The 26,511-nt window shown below is 43.9% G+C and overlaps 1 protein-coding gene across 1 annotated transcript in view; it reads left to right on the plus strand.

Annotated features, from left to right (window-relative positions):
- NF1 (neurofibromin 1) overlaps positions 1 to 26,511 on the plus strand; it is a 157,358-nt gene that overhangs the window by 28,435 nt on the left and 102,412 nt on the right. Inside the window, exons 8-15 of the mRNA XM_068124291.2 lie at positions 14,162 to 14,355; positions 18,338 to 18,514; positions 18,710 to 18,838; positions 22,692 to 22,766; positions 22,908 to 23,039; positions 23,226 to 23,360; positions 25,504 to 25,617; positions 25,792 to 25,871. Of these exons, the coding sequence (XP_067980392.2) occupies positions 14,162 to 14,355; positions 18,338 to 18,514; positions 18,710 to 18,838; positions 22,692 to 22,766; positions 22,908 to 23,039; positions 23,226 to 23,360; positions 25,504 to 25,617; positions 25,792 to 25,871 (1,036 nt within the window). The remainder of the gene's footprint in view (positions 1 to 14,161; positions 14,356 to 18,337; positions 18,515 to 18,709; positions 18,839 to 22,691; positions 22,767 to 22,907; positions 23,040 to 23,225; positions 23,361 to 25,503; positions 25,618 to 25,791; positions 25,872 to 26,511) is intronic.

Here is a 26,511-nt window from a genome sequence, read left to right on the forward strand (position 1 = left end):
ATATATATATATATATATATATATATATATATATATATATAACTGTAAGAAATAGTAGAAACTCCAAAGTACGAGCAGGGCGTCTCATTTGTATTGAATATATAATCGTTAGATTAAATAAGACGCGGACGTAGCTTCAGGACGTCGATCTTTAATTGTCGACCAAGCTTTCGACCAACAAAGGTCTTCTGAGTCATTCAGTCATTCAGTCACCAACAAAGCTTCATGACTCAGAAGAAGACCTTTGTTGGTCGAAAGCTTGGTCGACAATTAAAGATCGACGTCCTGAAGCTACGTCCGCGTCTTATTTAATCTAACGATTATATATATATATATATATATATATATATATATATATATATATATATATATATATATATATATACATACATATACGTATATATATATATATCTATAAATGTCGTGGCCAAAAATATTGGCACCCTTGCACTTTTTTCAAATAAGCACCATTTCTTCCAGAAAATTGTTGAAATTTAAAACTCTTTTGGCATACACACAGGGATTATCCTGGAGGATTTTAGCAATGGGAGAAAATCTCCCTGTGTACGAAACAATGAGATTTTTTTCCAAACACGATGGGATTATACAAAATTGTTTTGAGATAAAATTTTACTCGCGCTAGTCAAATCTCATTATTCTCGGGGTATTAATTATTAATTAAAAATAAATATGGTCAAGAAAACAAAGACTTGTGTGTTTCTTTCTGTATTCAAATCGACTATCTCACTCCCTGTGGCTTTTATTGCGTAAATGATTAACCATGCCACAGATAAGTTTAACACATAAGTTGCCATGAATTAGCACATTTGATCACATTTAATAATACTGATTGAAAACATCAAAAGTCATGTTGTTGATCACATGACAATGTCCGCCTCCCTGAAGATAGATTGTTATCATAAGACAAGAAACAATGTTCTTAACCTTAGACAGCACATCAGCAGCATCATAATCATCATCATCATCATCATCATCATCATCATCATCATCATCATCATCACGCGTTGGTGATCAGATGACAATATATGATATGTCGGGTTATTGTAGTTGTTTTAAAATTATTTGTACCTTGACTTAGACTGTTGACTAACTTCTCCGATCTGCACAGTGAACAATACATTTTGTTCTGATCGGCATCATATTTCAGCCAGTCCCCGAATTTAAGGACCCAGCTGTCTTGAAACGTTATTAAAGTTTTGCCGGAAGTAGCTGTCTGTACTGTGGCGGCCCTGGCCACTGTCCCGCTTTCGCCCTGCACACGGTCACTTGCTGGATCATCCTGGTTGACCTCAGTGTTAGAACTACTGCTGGTACCTATAAAGAATCGTTTTATACTTTGCCCATCAGGCTGTGGTTGCGGAGGTCTCTTTTTCGGCGGCATTTTCGGAAAAAAGCGTAATCCAGAAACTACTGCAGATAGCGAACACGTGGTTGCCGAAAAGCCGTCGTTTAATGCCGCAAAACATTGTCACAGCTACCGTAAAGCGTGAAAGCGAAATTAAAATGGCTACGGTCTGTTTACAGTTTAGAATAGCTTCGTCTTTGACAACTTCCTAGACCTGACAAAAGCAGTAGTAAGTACACGATTTGAAACTGTTTCGCCTGAAAACTATACCGCGACAACTGACACGCTATATGCGATTTTTTAAATCGCTCTGGCCAAAATTGTATGCGATATTTTCAAACTTTATGCGAGAATATCGCGGAATCGCTGCCAAAGTCAATCCCAGTACACACATGTATTTCTTTGGTTTTCAGTGGAACAAGGCAAAAAACAGCTGAAACAATTACTAAATCTTAGCTTTTTCCACACAGAAATCCTAAAATGGCCCGGACAATATTATTGGCACCTTTTAGAAGTTGTTAGAAATAATTAGATTTCAAGCAGGTGATTATCCTTTACTTTGGAATTGAACTCCCCTGTGGTGAGTTGCAGGTGCCTGCAATATAAAAATCACTCATTAAACCAGTTTGAATGGAGAAAAGGAGTCATTCTGCTGTTTTGTGTCACTGTATGTTCCACAATGAGCATGGAGAAAAGAGAGAAAACCAGAGAATTGTCTGAGGAGGTCAGACACAAGATTGTAGCGAAGCATGGACAATCTCAAGGCTACAAGTCCATCTCCAGAGACCTTGATGTTCCTGTGTCTACCGTACGCAATGTTATCAGGAAGTTTAAGGCCCATGACACTGTAGCCAACCTCCCTGGACATGGCCGCAAGAGAAAACCTGATCGAAGATTGCAGCGAAGGATTGCTTGAATGGTGGAGCAAGCACCTTGATCAACAGCCAACCAAATTCAGGCTGACCTTCAAACACAAGGTACGACAGTTTAAGCTCGCACCAGCCGTCACCAACTCAATGAAAGGGGGGGGATTCTATCAGTATGGTAGGAGACCCAGGAGGACCCCACTGCTGAGAGAGAAACATAAGAAAGCCTGACTGGAGTGTGCCAAAACGCACCTGAACAAGCCAAAATCCTTCTGGGAGAATGTCCTGTGGACAGATGAGACCAAATTAGAGCTTTTTGCTAAAGCACATCATCTCTATGTTTACAGAAAACAAAATGAAGCCTTCAAAGAAAAGAACACCTTCCCTACAGTCAAACATGGAGGAGGTTCAGTGATGGTTTGGGGTTGCTGTGCTGCCTCTGGCACTGGGTGCCTTGAATGTGTGCATGGCATCATGAAATCAGGAGATTACCAAGGCATTTTGGAGCGCAATGTTCAACCCAGTGTCAGAAAGCTGGGTCTCCGTCGAAGGTCATGGGTCTTGCAGCAGGACAATGACCCCAAACACACTTCAAAAAGCACCTCGGAATGGTTCAAGATAAAACGCTGGATTGTTCTGAAGTGGCCAGTAATGATTCCAGATCTAAATCCCATTGAACATCTGTGGAGAGATCTGAAAACAGCAGTTGGGAGAAGGCACCCTTCAAATCTGGGAGAACTGGAGCAGTTTGCACAAGAAGAGTCGGTCAAACTGCCAGTAGAGACGTGTAGGAAGCTCATTCATGGCTATAGGAAGCGCTTGACTGCAGTTATTTTGTCCAAAGACTGCGCTATAAAATATTGAGTTGAGGGCGTCAATAATTTTGGCCTAATGTGGGCCCTGGCTAACCCTGGGTGCCATTCGTCAGGGCCCACATTAGGCCCACCTAATGTGGACCCATTGAGGAATAGCACAGGAAGAGTGAGTGAGGAAAGCGAGAGTGAAAGCGACAGGTATTTTGGTTCAACATTTACACAACAACAGTCAGAGGATTTACCAATAGCTGAGCGCATCTATCAAGTCGGTGAGGAAACTGCTTTTAGAGGAGATCCAGGTCGGAGTGGAGGAAGTAAATAAACAGCTCAGCAAGTTTAGAGTAGAGTAGATAAAGCTCCGGGGCAGATAACATGCACATGAGGGTATTGAGGGATGGAGCAGAGTTGATAAGCGAGATGTTAACGGATATATTTAATAGTTTATTTGAGTCAGGACAGGTACCTGAGGATTGGAGAGTAGTAAATGTAATACCATTATTTTAGAAATTATCCAGAGAAGAATTGGGGAACTATAGACCTGTTGGTTTAACTTCAGTTGTGGGGAAGGTGTTGATGTTAATTATGGACCAGATGAGTTCCAACCATTCGAATAAGTCAAACTAATAAAAGGCAGTCAGCATGGGTTTACCAAAGGTAGGTCTTCTCTAACAAATCTATTGGAGTTACTTGAAGTAGTTTCTGATTGGGTGGATGAGGGAATTGGAGTGGATGTAGTGTATCTAGACTTTAAGAAGGCATTTCATGAGGTACCACTGTAACGTATTATTCTGACTTGTATTTGCATTGTTGTTGTGGTTTATCGGACGCGCTTATTCGTCAGACACGAGTGAATCATCACCGCGTCAATAAACGCGCTTTCCGCTTCCGGCACGATGGAGTCTGCTTGAGTTCGTTACATGGTGTCAGAAGTTCGTTGATATTCACGCCATAAGCCGCCATTCGTCTCCATAAATATGGCATCTCCGAACTTTGATCATCCCTCGATCGACTGGGAGAGTCTGGATCTCTACCAGGAGTTTTGCCGGTTCAGAAATCACGTCAGTTTTGTCTTGTCAGGGCCGCTCGCAGACATAACGAAGCCTCGTCAAGCAGGATGGCTCGGAACGTGGATCGGCGAACAAGGTCGTCAAATCTACCAAACTCTATCTTGGGAGGAAGGAGAGAAAGACGACCCGCAGGAAGTGCTGAACAAATTCCAGAACTATGTGCAACCCAGAAAGAACAAAAGAGTTGCCAGACACCGACTGAAACAAAGGCGCCAGCGGAGTGGTGAGTCTTTTGATCATTTCATAAAAGATCTGAGGATAATTCTCATGGATTGCGATTACCAAGACCCAGACGACATAATCGTCGATTGCATCATTGATGGCAGCCATGATAAGAGGGTCCAAGAGAAATTACTCGATAGGGGTGAGGAGCTCTCACTAGCTAAAGCTATAGAAATTGGCCAACAGCTAGAGCTCTCGCAGAAACATATGAGAATAGTCCGAGATGAAGATGCTCTCATCTCAGCCCTCAGATCTGAAAACGAACGAACTCAGCACCAGACTCAACGTTGTAAGAGCAAGCCTGATAGGCATACACAAGCCACCGAGCTGTTCAAAGCTGAGAATCGGTTTCGGAATGACGGTCCCTGCAGGAAATGTGGCCAGTCAGTGCACAGGCAAGCCAAGTGTCCAGCAATTAATTCTAGCTGCTCCTACTGCAAGAAGCCTGGTCACTGGTTTGCGGCGTGTCGGAAGAGACTGCGCGACCTAAAGTCCCTTGATGAGGAGACCAGTCTAGATCATGTAGATCTTCCTCAAGAACTCGTCAAGGAATCTGAAATTTTAAGGATCTCCGCTCTACAACCAAGCATCAATACGGCTACTCATGACAAGTGGGCACAGACCGTCACGTTGCTGGGTCAGCCGACTCGGTTCCGGATTGACACGGGTGCAAGGTGCAACACACTAACACTCAACGACTACCAGTTAGTCCAGCACCTCGCAGGCGATCTACAATCGTCGCATAAAGTTCTTAAAACATACTCGAACCATACTATCCATCCTGTCGGTACCGTGACACTCCCTCTCTCTCACAAAAACAAGACCGTTAGAGCCAGTTTTGAGGTCATTGACCTCGATCAGGAGAATGTAATGTCAGGCGCTACCTCGGAAGCCCTAGGCCTCATTGTCAAGCTCGATAAGTTGTCTCTTGTTCAGCCTCTAGTCAATGTGTCTCAGGAAGCAGTAATCTCTGAGTTTCCAGAAGTTGCCAAGACAACTGGAACTCTTCCCGGGACTTATCGGATCAAGCTTGTAGAAGGGTCACAGGGAGTAGTTCACGCTTCTCGCAGACAGCCTGCAGCATTGAGAGAGCAAATAGTTGACAAGCTACAAGAGATGGTCACCGAAGGTCACATCGCGAAGGTAGAACGACCGACTGAGTGGGTGAGTTCCATGGTAGTAGCTCTTCGCAACGGCAAAGTCCGCATCTGTATAGACCCCAAAGACTTAAACAAGTGCACAAAACGTGAGCACTACCCAATGAGAACTGTTCAGGAAGTTTTAGCTCAAATCCCTGGAGCCAAAGTATTTTCTGTGCTTGACGCCCGCAGTGGGTTCATGCAAATTCGCCTTGACGAGCCTTCTTCATTCTTGACCACGTTCAATACACCTGTAGGGAGATACCGCTGGCTGCGTCTCCCTTATGGATTGAGGTGCTCGCCGGAGATATTCCAGCGAATCATGGACCAGATGCTAGAAGGGATAGAATGGGCAACAGCGGTAATGGATGACATTTTAGTTGCTGGTCGTGACATCACCCACCACGACTGTGTACTGAAGCGAGTTATGCAACGAGCTACAAGTTATAACCTGCAACTAAACTTCCGAAAATGCCTCATCCGGCAAACCTCAGTCCCTTATGTAGGCCACCTGCTTACTGCAGAAGGAGTGCTACCAGATCCATTCAAGACGAAGGCAGTTGAGAAAATGCCACGTCCAACAGACAAACAAGGCGTCAAGCGTTTCCTTGGATTCGTTCAGTATTTAGGGAAGTTTATTCCCAACCTAAGTGACACAAGCAAGCCTCTCCGTGATCTCTGCAAGGCGGACGTGGAGTTCTCCTGGCAGTCAGCTCAGGAGCTGTCCTTCAAGAAGCTGAAGCAAGCATGTATTTCGGCCCCGGTCCTTCAGTACTACGATGTAAGTCAGCCAGTTGAAATACAAGCCGATGCCAGCCAAAACGCTGTAGGAGCCTGTTTGCTCCAGAATGGCAACCCTATAGCGTTCACATCACGCAGTATGACCGATACTGAGTGTCGCTACGCTATGATTGAGAAGGAAATGCTCTCAATCGTCCATGCAACAGAAGCATTTCACTACTATATCTTTGGAAAATCAGTAGTGGTATATAATGACCATAAACCCCTTGAGGAAATCTTCAAGAAGCCTCTCCTATCTTCTCCCATGCGTTTACAGCGTATGTTGCTCAAGCTTCAACGGTATGACTTGGAGGTTAACTACTGCCGTGGTTCTGAGATGGTGCTCCCCGACACATTGTCCCGTGCACCTCTACCGGACACCGACTCAGAAGCTGGGAAAGACCTTGAGCCTGTGAACATGTTCCAGTTCCTTGCGATCACGAGTGGGAAATACCTCGAAATCCAGGAAGCTACTCTGAGTCAAATGAGCCTTCTCTGCGGTGTCATTGCAAGTGGATGGCCTGACTCCCGAAAGGAAGTCCCAGCACAGGTCCGTCCGTACTTTGACTCCAGAACGCAATTGGCAGTCTCACAGTGTTGTCTACAAAGGCATGCGCCTTGTCATCCCGCCAAGCCTCAGACCCAGAATGCTGAGCTTGATTCATGAATCGCACCTCGGAGTGAACAAGTGTAAGCAGCGTGCTCGCGAGGTCATGTATTGGCCCTCAATGAACTCTGACATCGAAGAAACTGTACGGAATTGTTGCAAGTGTGCAGAGTATCAAAGCGCTCAGCAACGGGAGCCTCTCTTGCCGACTTACACGCCTGATCTTCCATTCATCGAAGTTGGAAGCGACGTTTTTGACTTCGAATCAAAGCAGTATTTGCTCACGGTCGATTATTACTCCAAGTTTGTGGAGGTGGATTGCCTCAAGGACATTACAGCTCGCTCTGTAATCGAAGCTCTCAAGCAGCAGTTTTGTCGACATGGTATTCCAGAGAAGCTGTGAAGCGATTCCGGAAGTCAGTACACGTCAGAGGAATTTTCTCAGTTTTGCAAAGAATATGGCATAACTCACGACATTGTGTCCCCCAAGCACCAACGTGCCAATGGAGAGGCAGAAAGAGCGATCCAGACAGTGAAAAGGCTCTGGAAGAAGTCAGCAGATAAGTACTTAGCCCTGCTAGACTACCGCACCACTCCACTTGAAGGAATAAACTTGTCCCCGGCTCAGCTCCTAATGGGAAGACGCCCCAGAAACACACTGCCTTGCAACCGCACTCTTCTCATGCCTGCGCGGTATGACCATCACCTTGTGAGATCACGCCTTGACACACAGAAGGAGAAACAAAAATACTATCATGACAAGCCATCTATGTCAGATTTGCCACCGCTCCAGCCGGGCGACAGTGTTAGGATGTTGCCAAACCCAGAGGCCAGGCATTGGATTCCGGCTGTAGTTGAGGCGCGCCACAACAGCCCCCGGTCATATTTGCTGAGGACCCCAAACAATGTGTACCGGCGTAACAGGCTCCATCTCCGCAGAGTGCCTCATTCAGCCCATGTTGGCCCGGTGGGAAGTCAGCCTCTCTCTCGCTTTTACTCTTCCCAGGACATGAGGGACTTCCCTGATCCCACCACTCAACAGGACACCCCAGTGGGGAACTGCTGCAAGTCCCCAAGTCCAAGTGAGCAAGCATCTGAATCCCAAAGTCTCCCAACAGTGTCATCGCCTCGAGCCACTGCATCTCCCAGAAATACCAAGTTCATCACAAGGAGCGGCAGAGCGGTTAACCCTCCCAGACGTCTGGATCTTTAAATTTAAATCAATTGATTCACGTGATCTGAATGTGATGCTGTTTGTTAATTAATTCATTGTAAGTTTTACTTTATAGAGTTATTTGCTTTGCTGGTTTCCTTTAAAGTGGCTTCCTTGAAAGAAAGGAGGATGTAACGTATTATTCTGACTTGTATTTGCATTGTTGTTGTGGTTTATCGGACGCGCTTATTCGTCAGACACGAGTGAATCATCACCGCGTCAATAAACGCGCTTTCCGCTTCCGGCACGATGGAGTCTGCTTGAGTTCGTTACAACCACATGGGACGTTGTTAGCCAAGGTGAGGGCTTGTGGACTGGCTCATCAGGTAGCTAACTGGATTGGAAACTGGTTTCGTGATAGGAAGCAAAGAATGGCTGTGAGTAGGAGGGTGTCTTCCTGGGAGGATGTAAGTAGTGGAGTATTCCAGGGATCAGTAAAAGGACCATTATTATTCCCAATTTACATCAATGCTTTGGATTGTGGAGTCAAGAGTCTGGTTTCTAAATTTGCAGATGACACGAAGCTTGGATGTAAGGTAGATAACAGAGAGGGTGGTGACCAGATTCAGGAAGGTATTGATACTTTAATTGATTGGGTAAAAGATTGGCAGATGCAATTTAACCTTAACAAGTGTAAGGTGCTGGGAATGGGTAAGAATTATGAAAATAGAGATTACATGATGCAAGAGGAAATCTTGCAGTGTGTCACACAGGAGAAAGATCTGGGGGTGGTAATATATACGGGGGGGGGGGGGGGGGTGGGGGGGGGTAGGGGGTGACGGGGTGGAGGTGGGACAGGATGGGGGGAAGCAATCGTGTCCCTGGAAAGCGAGTGGCAGCGGAAACAGTAAAAAACCACCGTTTAGAGGCCATTTTTCCCCGCAAAGCGGGGGTTGGCCTTTTTGGGGACCGTGGTAGTTGTTGTTTTTTTGGTCCCCTTTTTGAAGCAATGTTTTACGGCCGGATGCCCTTCCTGACGCCAACCCTTTTTGACGCCTTCAACGACAAACAGGGAATTACCAGTGAACTGGTACTCAATTAGCCGACCTCGGAAGGATGACAGGCTGAGTCAACCCCCCTGGCATTAATTCGGCGATCGACCGAGATCGACCGACCGACACCCAGGAACCTAGGATCCTAAGCCGGCACCCTAGCCGCTAGCCCAACACCAGGGATATACATATACAACATATATACAACATCAGGACAATACAGGCAGCGGAAACAGTAGCCAAGTTTAAATTGGAAATGGATAGGTAGCCATTCAGTTGTGGTGAAGGTGTTGATTTTAATTAGGGACCAGATGAGTTCCAACCATTCGAACCTAGGATCCTAAGCCGGCACCCTAGCCGCTAGCCCAACACCAGGGATATACATATACAACATATATACAACATCAGGACAATACAGGCAGCGGAAACAGTAGCCAAGTTTAAATTGGAAATGGATAGGTAGCCATTCAGTTGTGGTGAAGGTGTTGATTTTAATTAGGGACCAGATGAGTTCCAACCATTCGAACCCAGGAACATAGGATCCTAAGCCGGCACCCTAGCCGCTAGCCCAACACCAGGGATATACATATACAACATATATACAACATCAGGACAATACAGGCAGCGGAAACAGTAGCCAAGTTTAAATTGGAAATGGATAGGTAGCCATTCAGTTGTGGTGAAGGTGTTGATTTTAATTAGGGACCAGATGAGTTCCAACCATTCGAATAAGTTCAAACTAATAAAAGGTAGTCAGCATGGGTTTACCTGGAAAGGGAGTGGCAGCGGAAACAGTAGCCAAGTTAAAATTGGAAATGGATAGGTACCTCGATACGTTGGAGATAGGGATGGGAAGGACAGCAGAGAAACGTTCTTTGAAGAAATGGACTCTCAGGTAGGGGTATGGACTCAGGTATGGACTCAGGTATGGTATGGGTATGGACCATAGGTATGGACCCCATACACAGAAACTGGAGGTAGTTATGGAGAGAGAGAGACAACGCTAGAAGTACGACGTGTGGTTGGTGAGGAGCAGGGATAATGGGGAAGTGAGTAACGAACATAGACAGTAACACCATCACGATAACGAAAACTGGGTCGATTAAAGTGTGGGAGGGAGTCACCAAGGAGTGAGACAAATGAGTCAGGAACATCTTTTGGGAGAGAGGTTTGTCATGCAAATGATGCCAGGAGATGCACAAGCTACCTGGCTGGTGAGATCTGAGAAGTTAGTTTGAAATTCTCTGATGTTAGAGATTCATGGAGTAATCTGCAGAGACTGGGGGAGTGGGGTTTGAGTATTAGGGAGAAGAGGTGGAGGGTGTGGGAGACTGATGTTTTGGTGAATGGTTATGATGGGAGCATGTGACAGCAGTGGTGAGGGGCAGTGCAGCTGTATGGAAGGGATAGTAGGGGTGGGTAACAGCACTTGTAACAGCCTGGGCTGTGCTTTTGTAGTCCAAGTTGCACAAGCATTGTGACCAGGATGTGGAAAGGCAGACGAGTAAAGGCCAATGATAAACAGCACTATTTTTTTTTTCAATAATGTGGAAGATCATGGTCTTTGGATCAAGCATGAAGGGATTGCGTGACAGCAGGACGGAGAGAGAGGCACAGGAGGGGAGAGGGGAACCGGAAAAACAGATTTGGAGGAAAACGATAGAACATTCCTTGTTATACCAGACAAGCAGTGTACACATAAGGAATGAAAGAGGGAATCAATAACTTGGAGCTGTGGGGAGGGTGAAGACGTTTCTTTTCAGGATTTAGGAGGAAGGGGTATTGCATGAGGGAGTTTATTTACTTTTTCTGATGAGGAATTCGATTAGAGGGAAAGGAGCGTAGAGGGAATTTATTTATTTTTTGTGTAAATCTTTCTTTTTTTGCTGGATTTATTCGGCTGTAAGGGAAAGCGTTACGCAGGGAGGAAGGTGAGCAGCGAAATTATATTGAGATCGAGATGGGGAGGAAGGACCCAGACTAGATAGAACTCAAAAGGATTAACAAAAAGGAATATTCGATGATATAAGGGACATTTAGGTTTGAGTACAATCATGAATACAAAGGACATTTGAATTGTTTGAACAAACGGTTTGAAGGGAAGGAGGAGGGGACGAGCGTAAATGGGGATCGAAAGCGAGGGAGGAAGCGAGGCGAGCACATGAGGCCTGATAATGATGAATAAGCACTAAACTGACCCCTAACCCCAATCCATCCCTAATACTCAGATGACCCTTTAGGAAGCGATTTGTCAGCGATTTACAAGTCACAAGTTGTGCACGACATGAACACTTGTATGTAAACTACAAATGAACCAGGATTTTGCTCTTTAAATGGCAAACACTTCAATATTAACCTGGAAGTCGTTTTAATGTTCTTTTCTAAATATGATGGAAATTCCAAACAAAAACAAACAAAGTAATGAAATCAGAACCAGTTGAATATTTGGGTGAATGACTTTTGAACAAACACCATTTAAATCCTGGCTATCATGCTTATCCTTCAATGATGTGTGTGTGTGTGTGTGTGTGTGTGTGTGTGTGTGTGTGTGTGTGTGTGTGTGTGTGTGTGTGTGTGTGTGTGTGTGTGTGTGTGTGTGTGTGTGTGTGTGTGTGTCGTTGATGGTTATCTCCATAATTTTGGGGTTTAGAAGGGGCAATCGAGTCTTCCCATGAATCGAAATATCCACCCCCTATTCGGTGAAGGATTGCGATTCATGGGCTAAGTTGTGAAGTTGTGTTGTCAGAGTTTTGTTCCAAAGGCTCTTTTCAGGATCTTCAATGAGCCCCGTACGGCCTCCAAATGTAGTTCGTTTGTGGTGATGTTCCCAGGGATGGTTTGTCAGACTTTGTGAGGTTCTTCTTTATCATTCCTGTTGCTCCAATTATCACAGGTACAATGTTGGCACTCTTCATCTTCCAGGATCTTTTCACTTCATTCTTGAGGTCTTGGTATTTGGTCATTTTCTTGATTTCTGCGTTATTTATACCAAACTCTCTGGGTACCAAAACCCCAACTAGCAATGCCTTATTTTCCTTTAGGTCTTTAAGTACTATGTCCAGTCCCAATGCTTTGTTTTCTATGTTCATGCTGTATAGAATCATCATGCCATATATGAGCATTATGTCCTTGATTTCAATGATTGCTTTTGGTTCATGTTTCCTTGATGGATTGTGGGACTGGGTTATAAAAATTTCTGCAGATGCACCAGTGGATTACTCTTCATGCATTGTTGTGCCTTTGGGTGTACAGCCGTTCTGAAATGAGTTTTTTACATCCTGATAGGAGGTGACTCGTGCTTTCTGTTTATACCTTGCAGAACCTACACTTGTCCGATTGACACAGTCCTGCCATCTTAAAGCCATTCATGTCACCCTCCATTCCCTCCCTTACCTCAAATGGCTACACAGCTGATACTACCCGTGAAAAGGCTGAATGCCTCAACTCTGTGTTTGCTTCAAAATCTTGTGTCCCAACCCCATCCCTCTCTGTACCCACCGTACCCAGTCGTACCCAGCTGCCCCTGGACTCTGTGTTCTTCTCTCCTGACAAGGTGGAGAAGTTTCTGTCAAACCTCGACTCTGATTCTACAACTGGACCAGATGGCATCAGCCCACGGATCCTAAAATCCTGCTCTGCTCTATCTAAGCCTCTCTCTGTTCTCTTCACCCTCTCTTTTGCTCAAGGTCATCTTCCATCTGCTTGGGAATCAGCAAACATTACCGCTTTACACGAGAAAGATGCAAAAACAGATCATTGCAACTACAGACCAATCAGCCTGCTCCCAATAATCAGCAAGGTCATGGAATCCATCATCGATTCCGATATCAAATCCTTCCTCTTCTCCAATGGCTTTATCTCGGATCATCAATTTGGATTTAGACCAGGTCATTCTACTCTGGACATGCTGCTTTTGCTGTCTCAATAATGGATGGAGGTCCTCAATGCCAGACAAGAAATCAGTCATCTCCCTTGACATATCTCGTGCCTTCGATACGGTCTGGCACCACGCACTGCTCACCAAACTCTCCTTCCATGGTATCCATGGAAATCTCCACACATGGCTCCTGGAATTCCTCTCCTGTCAAAGTCAACATGTGGCTCTAAATGGAATTCTCTCATCTCCTCTTACTGTCTCTCTGGAAAATCCTCTCTGTCTCTTTGCTGATGACTCCACTCTCTGCCGCTCCATATCTCAACCCTCAGATCGGCAGGCAGCAGCCTCTTCACTCTCTGCAGATCTGGACAAAATCACAAACTGGTCAATCAAGTGGGACATGTCTTTCAATCCTGACAAATCTCACACTCTCACTTCGTCTCTCCGGAAAGACCGTCTTGGAAAACTCTCCCATCAACTTTCTCAACAATCCTCTTGAAGAAATTCTGTCACTCAAGCTTTTGGGTCTCACAATCTGCCATGATCTTTCCTGGGAAAACTACATTTACAAACTGGCCTTCAAAGTCTGTCGCCGTCTGGGCATGCTCCGTCGTGCGAAGTCCTTCCTTGGTACTAATGAGCTTCTCACAACCTACAAAGCTTTCATCCGCAGCTTGATGGAATACTGTTCTCCCCTATGGGCCGGTGCTCCTGCCTCACACCTAGCTTGGCTTCACGCTGTAGCAACCAAAGCCTTTAGAATCATTGGAATCTCCCGTGACGAAACTGATTCTGAGGGCCTTTCTCTCTCTCACCGCAGGCAGTTTGGTGGTCTTTCTGTCTTCTACCAACTCCTCTCCGGCCTAGCTCTCCCTGCTATGTCTGTGCTTTTTCCCCCAAATATTCCTGCAGGACACACAAGATCTGCCAGCAACCCTCTTTGGTGAACCTGTCAAAATCAAGACTCTCTGCTCACCTTCACTCGTTCATCGCCTTTTTTCATCTCTTATCTTCCCCCATCCAAAACCTTGATCTTTTCTGCCCCCGTTAATCCACCCCAAACCCACCTCCTTCAAATGCATATAATATGGATACTTCATATGAAAGCTTAGAATACGGATGCATAGTGAGTCAAGAATTTGCATACTGCCTGAACTACTTGGTTTGGTTTTAATTTTTCTCTACTCTAAACTTCCGGTCGTATTGCCTCCCACCAGATGTAGCTCAGCGTGTGTTCGATGCAGTGGATGCTTTTGCTGAGTCACCCAAGCGCCGTGCAGCTGTCTGGCCCCTGCAGATGGTGTTGTTAGTTTTGTGTCCGGATACCTTGAGGGAACTCAATGGAGAGTGGGGTCCTGGGGGTGTTTCAGCAGGCAACATATCGGGGGGACATGATACACATCTGAGTAAGGTATGGTCTAATTTCCCATGACCCTTTGCTTTTTTTATTATTATTATTATTTTTTGTATACTGAATCGAGGATCGTGAAAGAGCTAACATTTACTTCACAAACAAATCAACCAGATAAACAAAATATATAAAAAGAGGGAGCGGAAAACAAGATGGGGAGAGAAGGGGAAGCACACAAACACAACATTTGAGAGCAGGGAGATGTGTGGAAGGGAGAGGGCTTGGGGGGAGGAGGCGTGGGAAGGGGGGGGGGGGGGGGTGGAGGGAGAAGTATAAAACACAAGGACACCAAGGACTTCCAGGACAGAAGTTGGTATTTCAAAAAATAGTTGAATATTTGCTCACCTTCCTAAAGCTCACCTTCCTTGAATATTTGCTCAAATAGCTCACCTTCCTAAACAGACCATGATGGTCTGTTTTTTTTCTTTGTTACTTATGAAAACAAAGTTTCGCAAGTTCTGTTATTCTATTTGTCTGTCTGTTTTTTTTTGTCCGCATGTATGTCAATCACCTACAGATCACATTTTTACTCCGATATTCACGAAACTTCACCACCTGCTTGAGGCAGTGACAAGCTCAAAGGTTATTGTTTTTGAGGTAAAAAAAAGTCGAGGTCACATAAATCTTCAATTTTCAACCGATTCACTTGATATCTATGTATATACTGTATATAAAACTGAAAACAAGGGTGGACGGTGTACCTTCGTCGAGGTGAAATCTTGGTCGACCCCTGCGAGTATGTCTTTTAATTACGTACTGTTTGAACATGAGTTGGGCCGTAAGTACATCTTATTATTGGACCTTGAGTATGTCTATGAATTGCCTCTATTAATTACGGACTATTGGAACATACCTTTTAAACATGTAGACCTTTAGAGCCCTTACACCTTTTAGACCCCTTAAGAATCCTTAAGACCGTTTATAACCTTAAGAACCCCAATAACATTTAGACCTCTAAGACCCATGAGACCCTTGAACATGTTCAGACTCCCTAAGACTCATTCGACCCTTAAGACTTTCAAGACCCTTTATAACCCTAAGACCCTTAATAACCCTAAGACCCCTCATAACCCTTAAGACCCGTCTTTCATTTGTTTTGCAGTGAGCAGGATATCCCAAAAAGTCAACGGATTCAGACAAAATTTGGTGGACAGATTGGACATGTGACAATAATGAATTGATTTGATTTCGATGAAGATCCAGATCAGACAATTTTAAAAAGTGATTCTTCACCATTGAATGATGGGGCCAAAAACGATATATAGCACTATATCTCAAAAAGTTCTGGACGGGTTTTTATGAAACATAGTGGACACATTGAGAGTTTGACAAGGAGGAATTGATTTAATTTTGGGTGAAGATCCAGACACGAGGGTTTAAATTTTTTAAAAGTGTTTCTTCACCGTTGAGAAATGGTGCCAAAAACGATACATAGTATGATATCTAAAAAAGTTGTGGATGGATTATGACAAAACTAGGTAGATGAGTTGGGTAGTTAACAAGAACAAGTTGATTACATTTTGGTTAAGATCCGGATGCAGATACGGCCTTCAGTGACATTAAAAACATAAACTGTTCAGCCTGGTTGAAATATGCACACTACTGAAGGATGTTCTAGTTAATACAGTGTTAAAATGCTGATTGAGGAGCTTGCACAGAAATTGCATGCAAGGCAAATACATGATACTTCAGTGTACTTTTACATGAATTGCAATAATTTGAGTAGATAATGGCTAAATTAACAGTGTATGGCATTTTTAGTGGAATGAAAAACTAGTCTTTTTCGTGACAGCTCATGTCTAATTTGCTTCAATAGCAGATATGTAGAAAAATGAATGAAATGACCAGGAAGGTGATCGCGGTATGCTAACAAGCATGGGTAGCAAGGAGAAGCGACCATTTTGGGTACCAACCCCTTTTGCTCTGAAGAACGATTAACACCCGAAACATCACCTTCTTGTTATCCATGATGGTCAGTGTCCCTCCATCAACGTTCTTTGTTTTATCGGGCGAAATCTCAGCCATGCTTTGAGCTAGGAAGCTGAAATTTGGGCACAATAGTGAGCACATATTTTGGCAAAAATGGTATTTTAATTTTTTTTGATTAATCAATTAATTAATTAATTAATGGATTATTAGCGATTTTATTAAGTATTTATTTATTTTGTTTCTCATCTGGGCAATATCTCAGGCAACTTTTGAGCGAGGAAGCTGATATTCGGACACAACAGTGACCAAGCGATATGGCTATAAAGGGTATTTTTAATTAATTAATTAATTAATCTATTAATTATTTATTGATTAATCGATTAATTACATATTGATTAATCAATGAATTGATTAATTATTTAATTTCTTTGATTAATTAATATTTAATTATTTCGTTATTTTTGAAAAAGTTAGATTCGGATGAAACAATGGTGGTTTAGGTATGCTATTAGACAATTGATTGAGAAATTAATTATTTTATGATGATTATTTATTTATTTTAATTACGCAATTGATCAATAAATTATTGCACACCTCTCCCTCCCAATTCTGTTTCCATGTGCAGCATGGTGACATCGCCGAGTGCCAGAGGCACCCCGGCAATGTCGTGCCTTGGAGGATATGATATTTATTTATTTGGCAAGGGGGTGCTGTACTTTGTTTGAATGTAGCTCTACTTGTCTAATTGTTTTGCTCTGATATTTACCCTCGCCAGAGGAGAGGGTATTGCATTTGAGTCCGTTTGTTACTTGGCAAAACTATATATATATTTTTTGCAAGTATGTTGACATTTCGGTTTGTGTGTTTGTTACTTGGCAAATATATATATTTTTGCAAGTATGTTGATCGTGTGTGTGTGTGTGTGTGTGTGTGTGTGTGTGTGTGTGTGTGTGTGTGTGTGTGTGACCCCGTGTGACCCCGTGTGACCCCGTGTGTCCCCGTGTGTCCCCGTGTGTCCCCGTCCGCTCACTTATACTTGCCTACAGGTCACAATTTGAAACCGATCTTCACGAAACTTCACCAAATGGTCGAGTTTGTGGGCCGACAAAATCCTATATATTTTTTGAGGTCCAAAGGTCTAAAGGTCAACATCGGCCAAAGGTCAACCACCTTTTTTCAAATTTCTAAAATCCTCAATTTTAATCTGATTGACTTGAGATTTGAATAGGATTTTTATAGCAGCTAACTGAATTCAACCACCAACTATTTTTGAGATCAGCATAGGCCAAAAGTTCAACATAGGCCAAAGGTCAACCACTTTTTTTCAAATTTTTTAAATCCTCAATTTTCATCTGATTGACCTGATATTTGAATAGGATTTTCATATCGGCTAACTGAATTCAACCACCAACTATTTTTGAGATCAGCATAGGCCAAAAGTTCAACATAGGCCAAAGGTTAACCACTTTATTTCAAATTTCTAAAATTCTCAATTTTCATCTGATTGACTTGAAAATTGAATGGGATTAACAAATCAGTTAATTGAATTCAACCAACAACTATTTTGAGACCAACATTGGTCACAAGGTCAACCATTTTTTTCAAATAATTTCTAAAATCCTCAATTTTCATCCGATTGACTTGAAATTTGAATAGGATTTGCATATGAGCTTACTGAAACCAATTCATTGGCTCATTGTAAAGAACTCTGCATGGGGAATAAAATATGTTAATGATGATGTCATAGGTGCCTCCATTATGACGTCATAATTTGACAAGTACAAAACTTCATCCGATGAAGATGAAATTTCTTGAGCATAATCTAGGAATAAATTAGTTTAGAAAAAAATATAATGACCTCATCAGTCACCTGGTTCGGCCGCCATATTTGTTTTAACACAACAGCCTCAAAAAACATTGAAAATACATCCTGGCGAGGGTTTGCAATCTCTGATTGCTCTTTTTCTTGTTCTAACTGTAATTGTTACCGCTTTTTGCCCGTTTTTTAAACCGTAGTTCCTCTAACACCTCTTATCCACGTGATCCTCCTCAGCAGAGGCAGTTTCTTGAAGGTGTTCGACGAGCTTTGGCAGGGCATGGAGGAAACAAGCTGCTGATGGAGAGTGCTGTCATTTCGTGTGTGCGCCTTTGCAAAGCTTCTACATACATCAGTTGGGAGGACTCTGCTCTCGTCTGTTTTCTTGTACAGGCTGTGCTGTCTGACCTCAAGGTTGGGATTTTGTGGCCTACAGGAATTGTATTTTTATTCTTCTCTTGTTGAAAGTATCGGATGTATTTTCAGCACTTTTTTGTGTTTTTTTTGTTTCCACCACATCTCGTCATCTGCCCTGATCTGTGTGTGCTTTTCCGCAGATGCCGGTGTTATTTAGGTGTTTTAATGGCACCACCATCTCTATTTTCGCAGGCGCTGCTTTTCAATCCTGCAAAGCCGTTCTCTCGTGGACTGGGGTGTCTAGCTGCCGACCTGGAGCTTGCCATCGACTGCTTTGTTTCCTGTTTTCGCATTCACCCCCAAAACAAGCAACATTTTAAAGTAGGTGCCTTTTTCACAAATGTATTGTTGTAGCCATCCAGTCGTTCCAGTTGCCTGGTTCAAATCCGGTGAGTCGTCTCAATACGACCGTAAAAGTCACCCATTTTGAATACCTCCCTGCCTGATCTCGCATCCAAATGCCACACTACTGTGCAGATTTGGGGCATCAAATCGGTCGAGCTTACGTTAATTAGCACCACCATCTTGTATTCAATTAGGCCGAGTGATCCTGAGACGTGTGACAATGTCTTTATAAATGCAGTTTCTACTACCTCAGCCAATTTTTTTTTCTGTATACAAGATCGAGGCTCGTGAAAGAGCTAACATTAATCACACAAAAAGTCAAACCGACACATAAAACACAAAAAACAAGGGGAGCGGTAGACAAGATGGGGAGAGAGGGGGAAGGACACAAACACAACATTTGAGAGCAGGGACATCAGGAGAAATGTGGGATGGGGAGGGCTTGGGGGAGGTGGGAGAGGTATAAAACATATGAACACTGCAAGGACTTCCAGGAAAGAAGTTGGAATTTCAAAAAATGTGTATCTGGGGTGAATTAGTGGGGGTAGAAAAGATCAAGGTTTTGGATGGGGGAAGATAAAAGATGGTGGTGAACAGCTGTTTTAAAGACCTGGTGGGAGGAGTGTGATTGAAGGGAGTGGGGGAGTTTGTTCCAGAGGTGGGAGAAAAGGGGAATGAAAGAGTGAAGGTGAGCAGAGACTCCTTCCTTTCCTCAACTAATCCCTCAACGGGCTTTTCCTAATCACCAATGAAGACCATGACAACTAGAATTCACCCCAGGACCAGGTATGTTCAATCGTAATGGTCACACGGGGCAAGGAAACAGAAGGAAGCAAAGAATCAATGATGTAATGATAAATGTCGATAACACCCCCTTACCCTTACTGAACTGAAACTGCGCTCACGAACCAAACAAACGATTGGAGACCTGAAGTATTTGTCATTAGGTCCCAATCATAAACACAATGATGGGAATCATGAGACAGAGGGAATCCTTAGCAAGGTAGGGCCTTAGCAAAGTCTTATAAAGGACATCAAGAATATTTCCAAAGATGAGGACATTAAAATGGGGTCAAAGGGGTTGAGGTTTCTAGAAACAGACGTTGGGAAGGAGAGACGACATCAAATGATTACATAAGCGACGCATTTCTATTATCACAATGAATTACCTCACGCTTATGCTATTACATTTTTTTAAATTTTTTTGTATACTGAATCGAGGCTCGTGAAAGAGCTAACATTTATTTCACAAACAAATCAACCAGACAAACAAAATATACAAAAAGAGGGAGCGGAAGACAAGATGGGGAGAGAAGGGGAAGCACACAACCACAACATTTGAGAGCAGGGAGAAGTGTGGGAGGGAGAGGACTTGGGGGCAGGAGGCGTGGGGAGGGGGGGGGGGGGAAGAGGTATAAAACACAAGGGGACCGAAATTAGCGGGGGTAGAAAAGATCAAGGTTTTGGATGGGGGAGGATAAGAGATGGTGGTGAACAGCTGTTTTAAAGACCTGGAGGGTGGAGTGGGATTGAAGAGAGTGAGGGAGTTTGTTCCAGAGGCGGGAGAAAAGAGGAATGAAGGAGTGAAGGTGAGCAGAAAGTCTTGATTTTGGCAGTTTAACCATAAGAGGGTTGCAGGCAGATCTTGTGCGACCTGTAGGAATATTTGGGGGACAGAGCCCAGAGAGAGCTGGGGGGGCAAGGCCAGAGAGGAGTCGGTAGAAGACGGAAAGACCACCAACCTGCCTGCAGTGAGTGAGTGAAAGGCCCTTGGAGTTAGCTTCATCGCGGGAGATTCCAATGATTCTGAAGGCTTTGGTTTCAACAGCGTGAAGACGAGCTAGGTGTGAGGCAGGAGCACCAGCCCAGAGGGGAGAGCAGTATTCCATAGAGCTGTGGATGAAAGCCTTGTATGTGGTGAGGAGCTCAGGTGTGCCAAGGAAGGACCGCACGACGGAGGATGCCCAGTCGGCGACTGGCTTTGGAGGCCAGATTTGAAATGTGGTTTTCCCAGGAAAGATCATGGCAAATAGTGAGACCCAAAAGCTTGAGTGACAGAACTTCTTGGAGAGGATTATTCAGAAAGTGGATGGGAGGGTTTTCCAGTCGGTCTTTTCGGAGAGACATCGTAAGAGTGTGAGATTTATCAGGATTGAAAGACATGTTCCACTTGTTTGCCTAGTCTGTGATTTTGTCCAGGTCTGCAGAGAGTGAGGAGGCTGCAGACTGCCGATCTGAGGGATGAGGAATGGAGCGACAGAGAGCAGAGTCGTCAGCAAAGAGATAGAGAGGATTTTCAAGAGAGTCAGAGAGATCATTGATGAAGACCAGAAAAAGCACAGGGCCCAGAACACTACCTTGGGGAACTCCAACCTGAACAGGAAGAGGAGATGAGAGAAACCCATTCAGGGCCACACGTTGACTACGACCAGAGAGGAAGTCCGCCAGCCATGCGTGGAGATTTCCATGGATACCAAAGGAGGAGAGTTTGGTGAGCAGAGCAGGGTGCCAGACCGTATCGAAGGCACGTGAAATGTCAAGGGAGACAGCTCTAATTTCCTGTTTGGCGTTGAGGACCTCCATCCATTGTTGAGAAAGCAGAAGCAGCATGTCCAGAGTAGAGTGACCAGGTCTGAAACCAAATTGATGATCAGAGATCAAGCCATTGGAGAAGAGGAAAGATTTCATATCTGAAGCAGTGATGGATTCCATGACTTTGCTGATAATTGGGAGAAGGCTGATTGGTCTGTAGTTGCTGGGATCTGTTTTTGCACCTTTTTTGTGCAAAGCGGTGATGTTGGCAGATTTCCAAGCAGATGGCAGATGACCTTGAGCAAAAGAGAGGGTGAAGAGAACAGAAAGAGGGAGTGAAAGAGCGGAAGAACATGATTTTAGGACCCGTGGGCTGATGCCGTCAGGACCAGTTGCAGAATCAGTTGCATTAATTAAGAGTATAACTGCACTGTATATACCAAGCATTATTAACCAATGCCAAGAAGGCATTTCCACAACAATGTATAAATCTATCTTTATCTGCTTGTTTGCTGTCTCCACAATCAGACAGTCAAAGTACTCAAAGTTCCGTATGTGTTTTGACGCTAACTGATCATATCATGCATGTTACATGTGTTTTAACCTTTCAGTTCATTTTAGCTCACCTGCAACAAAGTTCAGGGGAGCTTATGCGATGGCGCGTTGTCCGTCCGTCAGTCCGTCAGTCCCGTCCGTCAGTCCGCTGATGGGATTGCGACCAAATTTGGCACAAATTATATTTGTTGTGTTGTGACTAAAGTTTGTTCACTGCATTAAAAAAAATCGAGGTCTAAGGGGGTTTACTGGGGTCAAAGTGGATCCCAGAATTGACCCCCCAAAATAGGAATTTGTTTTCTCCTCTGAAACTACACACACTATTTTGATTAAACTTCACTGCAACCTTAATCATCCATGATGTACCAATGTTTGTTCAAGGCATTTGAAAAATTGGGGTCTGAGGAGGTATATGGGGTTGGAGGAGGGAGTAATGGGGGGGTGGGGGGGGGGGGTTGGCCCCCAAAATATATATATTTTTGTTTGTTTAAAGTCTTATGATTATGTTAGAATGATTCTACATGCTGCCCTGTTTTCTAGCAACCATTGAAATTGGTTTAAAATACCTTTAGTCGGTGCAGTATACTGTTTATTCTACCAGGTGAGCCCCAGGTGTATTGCCCCTATGTTTATATGTTGTGGAGAAGGATGAAGGCCTTATTAATTTTATTCATCCTCTGCTCTTGACTTTTTAATGTCATTCTTTGACTGCACCTCCATGTTCCTCTCTTTTTTTTTTTAGGTGTGCCTCGCTTCAACCTCACCTCCAACCTTCCACTACGTCCTTGTGAATGCTCTGCATGAAATCATCACCAATGTATGGTCCTTCTTTCCTTCTCCTTCTTCGTCTACATTTCCTTCCTTAAATTGCTGAACTCGCACACCTCGCCTTAGGTTTTTGTTTTCATTTATAGATCTTTCGATCTGGCCATTTGCCAAATCATCTTTTCCTTCGCAGTCCACGGTTGACTGGTGGCCACACATTGATTCTGTCTATTGTTATTCTGGAGAGCTTCGCGCCATGTTTTCTGATACACTTACTCGCCTTGGCCATGGAACCGCTTGCCATGCTCCACTTAGGCTAACCCCGGTCAGTCTGCTTTCCATGGTTGGCACATCTTTTTTTTCCCCACCTTACTTCCCAAATATCTTCCCGATCTCAAGAATAATTATTCCCTACCTTTTGTATGTGCCTTTTCCATATTTTTAGTGCAAGTATCTGACGAAATCTTGTGTTGCAGCCATTATGACCTGTCCCTTTGCGTGTCGTTTCCAGAGCCTGACATTACGAGAGAAGGTGTCCAGCTTGAAATTCAAAGAGCGAGGGGGGGATGGTGAAGGCCCCAGCCTGAGGCTTCTTCTCCTTTCCATCGTGCGCTTGGTGCATGCAGATCCCAGCCTCATGCTGCACGTATGATGAAAAGTGGGGTTGGGTGTGGTGGTTTTGAGTATTTTAATGAACAAATGTCTCAGAGTTTGTGTTAGCATAGAAGAGGAATATTGATACGTGCTAGACATCCACCAATTGGTAGGTTTCTGCCTTTTTTGTATCCAAAGCTTCCTTCACTTTGGCAGGAAGAGCAAACTGTAGTAAAAGTGAAGCACTTGTGATATGAATGCATGAGCTCGTTTTTTTTTTTATCTCACCTGGAACGAAGTTCAGGGGAGCTTATGCGATGGCGTGTCGTCAGTCCGTCCGACCGTCCATAAACACTTGCAACTTCTTCTCCGAAACCGCCGAAGGGATTGTGACCAAACTTGGCACAAATTATATCTGTTGTGTTGTGACTAAAGTTTGTTCATTGCATTTAAAGAAATCGGGGTCTGAGGGTGTCTACGGGGGGTCAAAGTGGGTCCGGATTTGATCCCCAACATAGGTATTTGCTTTCTTCTCTGAAACTACACACACGATTTCAATGAAACTTGACCACAACCTTCACCACCCGTGCTGTGCCAAAGTTTGTTCACGGCATTAAAAAAAAATCTGCCCCTTTGGGCGTCTACGGGGGGAGGGTGGGAGGGGGGTGTGGTTGTCCCCAAAAATTATTTGTATTTGCTTTTTTTGTATTTTTCTCATTTTGTATTTGTATAAAGTATTTGTATAAAGTGTTTGTATAAAGTATTTGCTTTCTTCTCAGAAACTACCACGCAATTTCGATGAAACTTCACCACAACCTTCACCACCCGTAATGTACCTAAATTTGTTTATGGCATTAGAAAAATTTGGTTCTGAGGAGGTATACGGGATTGGGGGTGGAAGGGGGCCCAAAATAGTATGTTTTTGCGTGTTTGTTTAAAGTCTTATTATTATTATTATGTTAGTCTGATTCTACATGCTGCCCTGTCATCTAGCAATCATTGAAATTGGTTTAAAATACCTTTAGTCAGTGCAGTATACTGTTTATACTACCAGGTGAGCGCCAGGGGAATTGCCCCTATGCTCTCTTTTAATAATCTGAGCCGTTTATAATGCCACTCGGCTGACAGGGTGGCCTCAAGGTATGCACACTCGCCTCTAAGCTGTGTAGCCTGGGTTTGAATCCCAACCCAGCTATAAACTGTCATCCCGGTGTTTCCCAGGAAGGGTGATTAATCAATGTGTGACTGTTCCTGGCCCTTCGGATTGACGTTAAACGGGCGTTATGTCTGACGGCATTAATTAGTGGACGTTAAAGATCTCATGATGTCCTTCGCGAAGAGTCGGTGAGTTATCGCCGGCATCCTAAACAAATTCCTGCCCTATCTACTGCTGGAAATGCAAAGGCAAACCACCCAGTGTAACCATTGCCAGGAAACTGCTTGAACCTGCCTTCTGGGAGACACCAGAATACAAATACGATTAATATCTGTGTTCTTTTTGATGAATTAATTTAAATTTGGTTTTGAATAATTTATTTGGAATACAATCATGAAGTTGTTCTGCGTACTCTCACTTGTGAATCGGTTTATGGTTATTGAAGAATTGTGCTGTTGTTTTGACTTGTGACATGAAGGATATCTTCTTCTTTTTTGGAATAAAAAGTCGAGACTCGTGGAAGGGCTAAAATAAAGAGCAGACCAGAACGGAACAGAAAAAGAAGAACATAGTGGAAAGGGGGGGAAACAACTCAACCAAAAGGTAGAGGGACAAACTGTTTCTTCTTTTGCTTTTGCTTCAGATCCATGGGGGGGGGGTGGGGGGGGGTGCTGAGGGAGAGGTGGGGAGGATGGGGTGAGCAGGTGTGGAAGAGAGCAGGTATAGGTATCAAAGAAAGTACGAGGTGATGATGGGCAGCACCCTTGAAGAACTAGAGGGAGGGCCACTCGACAACATATACAGGAAGCCAGTGCCGCAGATGAGAGAATAAAGAGGTGAAGAATGGAGCTGAACTCTCAGCTTCGAATTGGGGAGGGTAACCAAGTGTGGGATTCCAGAAGAATGTGTGTGGCCAATGGGAGGATGGAGGAGCGAGGCTAGAAGTGAAGTGTTCCAGAATATTATTGGAAACTGTTACGGAACATCTTTGCTCTTTGTTGCTGTAACTGTTTTTGTTTTTTTTCTTCCTGCAAAACAGAACCTGGGTAAGGCTGGGCATGAAGCTCAAAGCAGTACAGTGGAACTCACCTGTGGCCTTGTTTCACTCGTCACGCAAGCAGCCATGCCTGATGTTACCCAGGAGGCCATGCAGGTATTTTCTCTTGTTCTCTCTCCACAAATGGCTCGAGTACTTCTATTTTCACCTTCAAAGATGCATGGTTGTGTTGTCTCATTGTGTGCCCAGAATTCCCTCTCCCGTCAGTATCATCTTCCAGCCACAGTAATCTTGGCGTGTCCATCAACAATCTTTCCCATTTGTTTTCAGGCTCTCCTGGCCTTGCACAAGCCTGAGATTATTGAACTTTGGAACCCAGATGCTCCCATTGCCACCTTCTGGGATATCAGGTATCACTTTTTCTATCTTCTTTTTGTGGGTATTTTGTTGAATGTAAGGAAATGGGAAGTTGAGTTGACACTGTATAGTGTCTGATATTCCTTCAGGACAGCATTTTCCTGCCCTCTTTGGACCGTCCTGTGACATAACCACAAGCGCACGGCCAACAAGGACTAGAAATAGACATACCATGATTGTGTTTTGACGTAAACTCTCAAATGAGGCCGAGATTGGAACCATGATGATTTGAGGTTCTGTCTGTTTTGCTCTTTGGCCAAACCGCTGCACGTAGATTAATGGACTTCCTTAACCAACCATTTTTTTTTTTTTTTTTTTTTTTTGTATACAGAGTCGAGGCTCGTGACAGAGCTAACATTTATCAAACAAACAAATCAAACAAACAAGCAAAGAAAGTACATAAAAAGGGGAGCGGTCGACAAGATGGGGAGAGAAGGGGAGGAAGCACACAAACACAACATTTGAGAGCAAGGACATCGGGAGATGTGTGGGAGGGAGAGGGCCTGGGGGGATGCAGGACAGGTATAAAACGCAAGGACACCAAGGAATTCCAGGAAAGAAGTCAAAAGTCACCTCAAAAAAGTGGATTTGGGGTGAAATTAGCGGGGGTAGAAAAGATCAAGGTTTTGGATT

This window comes from Myxine glutinosa, chromosome 8, assembly GCF_964187855.1.
Source record: "Myxine glutinosa chromosome 8, kmMyxGlut1.1, whole genome shotgun sequence".
In the NCBI taxonomy this organism is placed as follows: Eukaryota; Metazoa; Chordata; class Myxini; order Myxiniformes; family Myxinidae; genus Myxine; species Myxine glutinosa.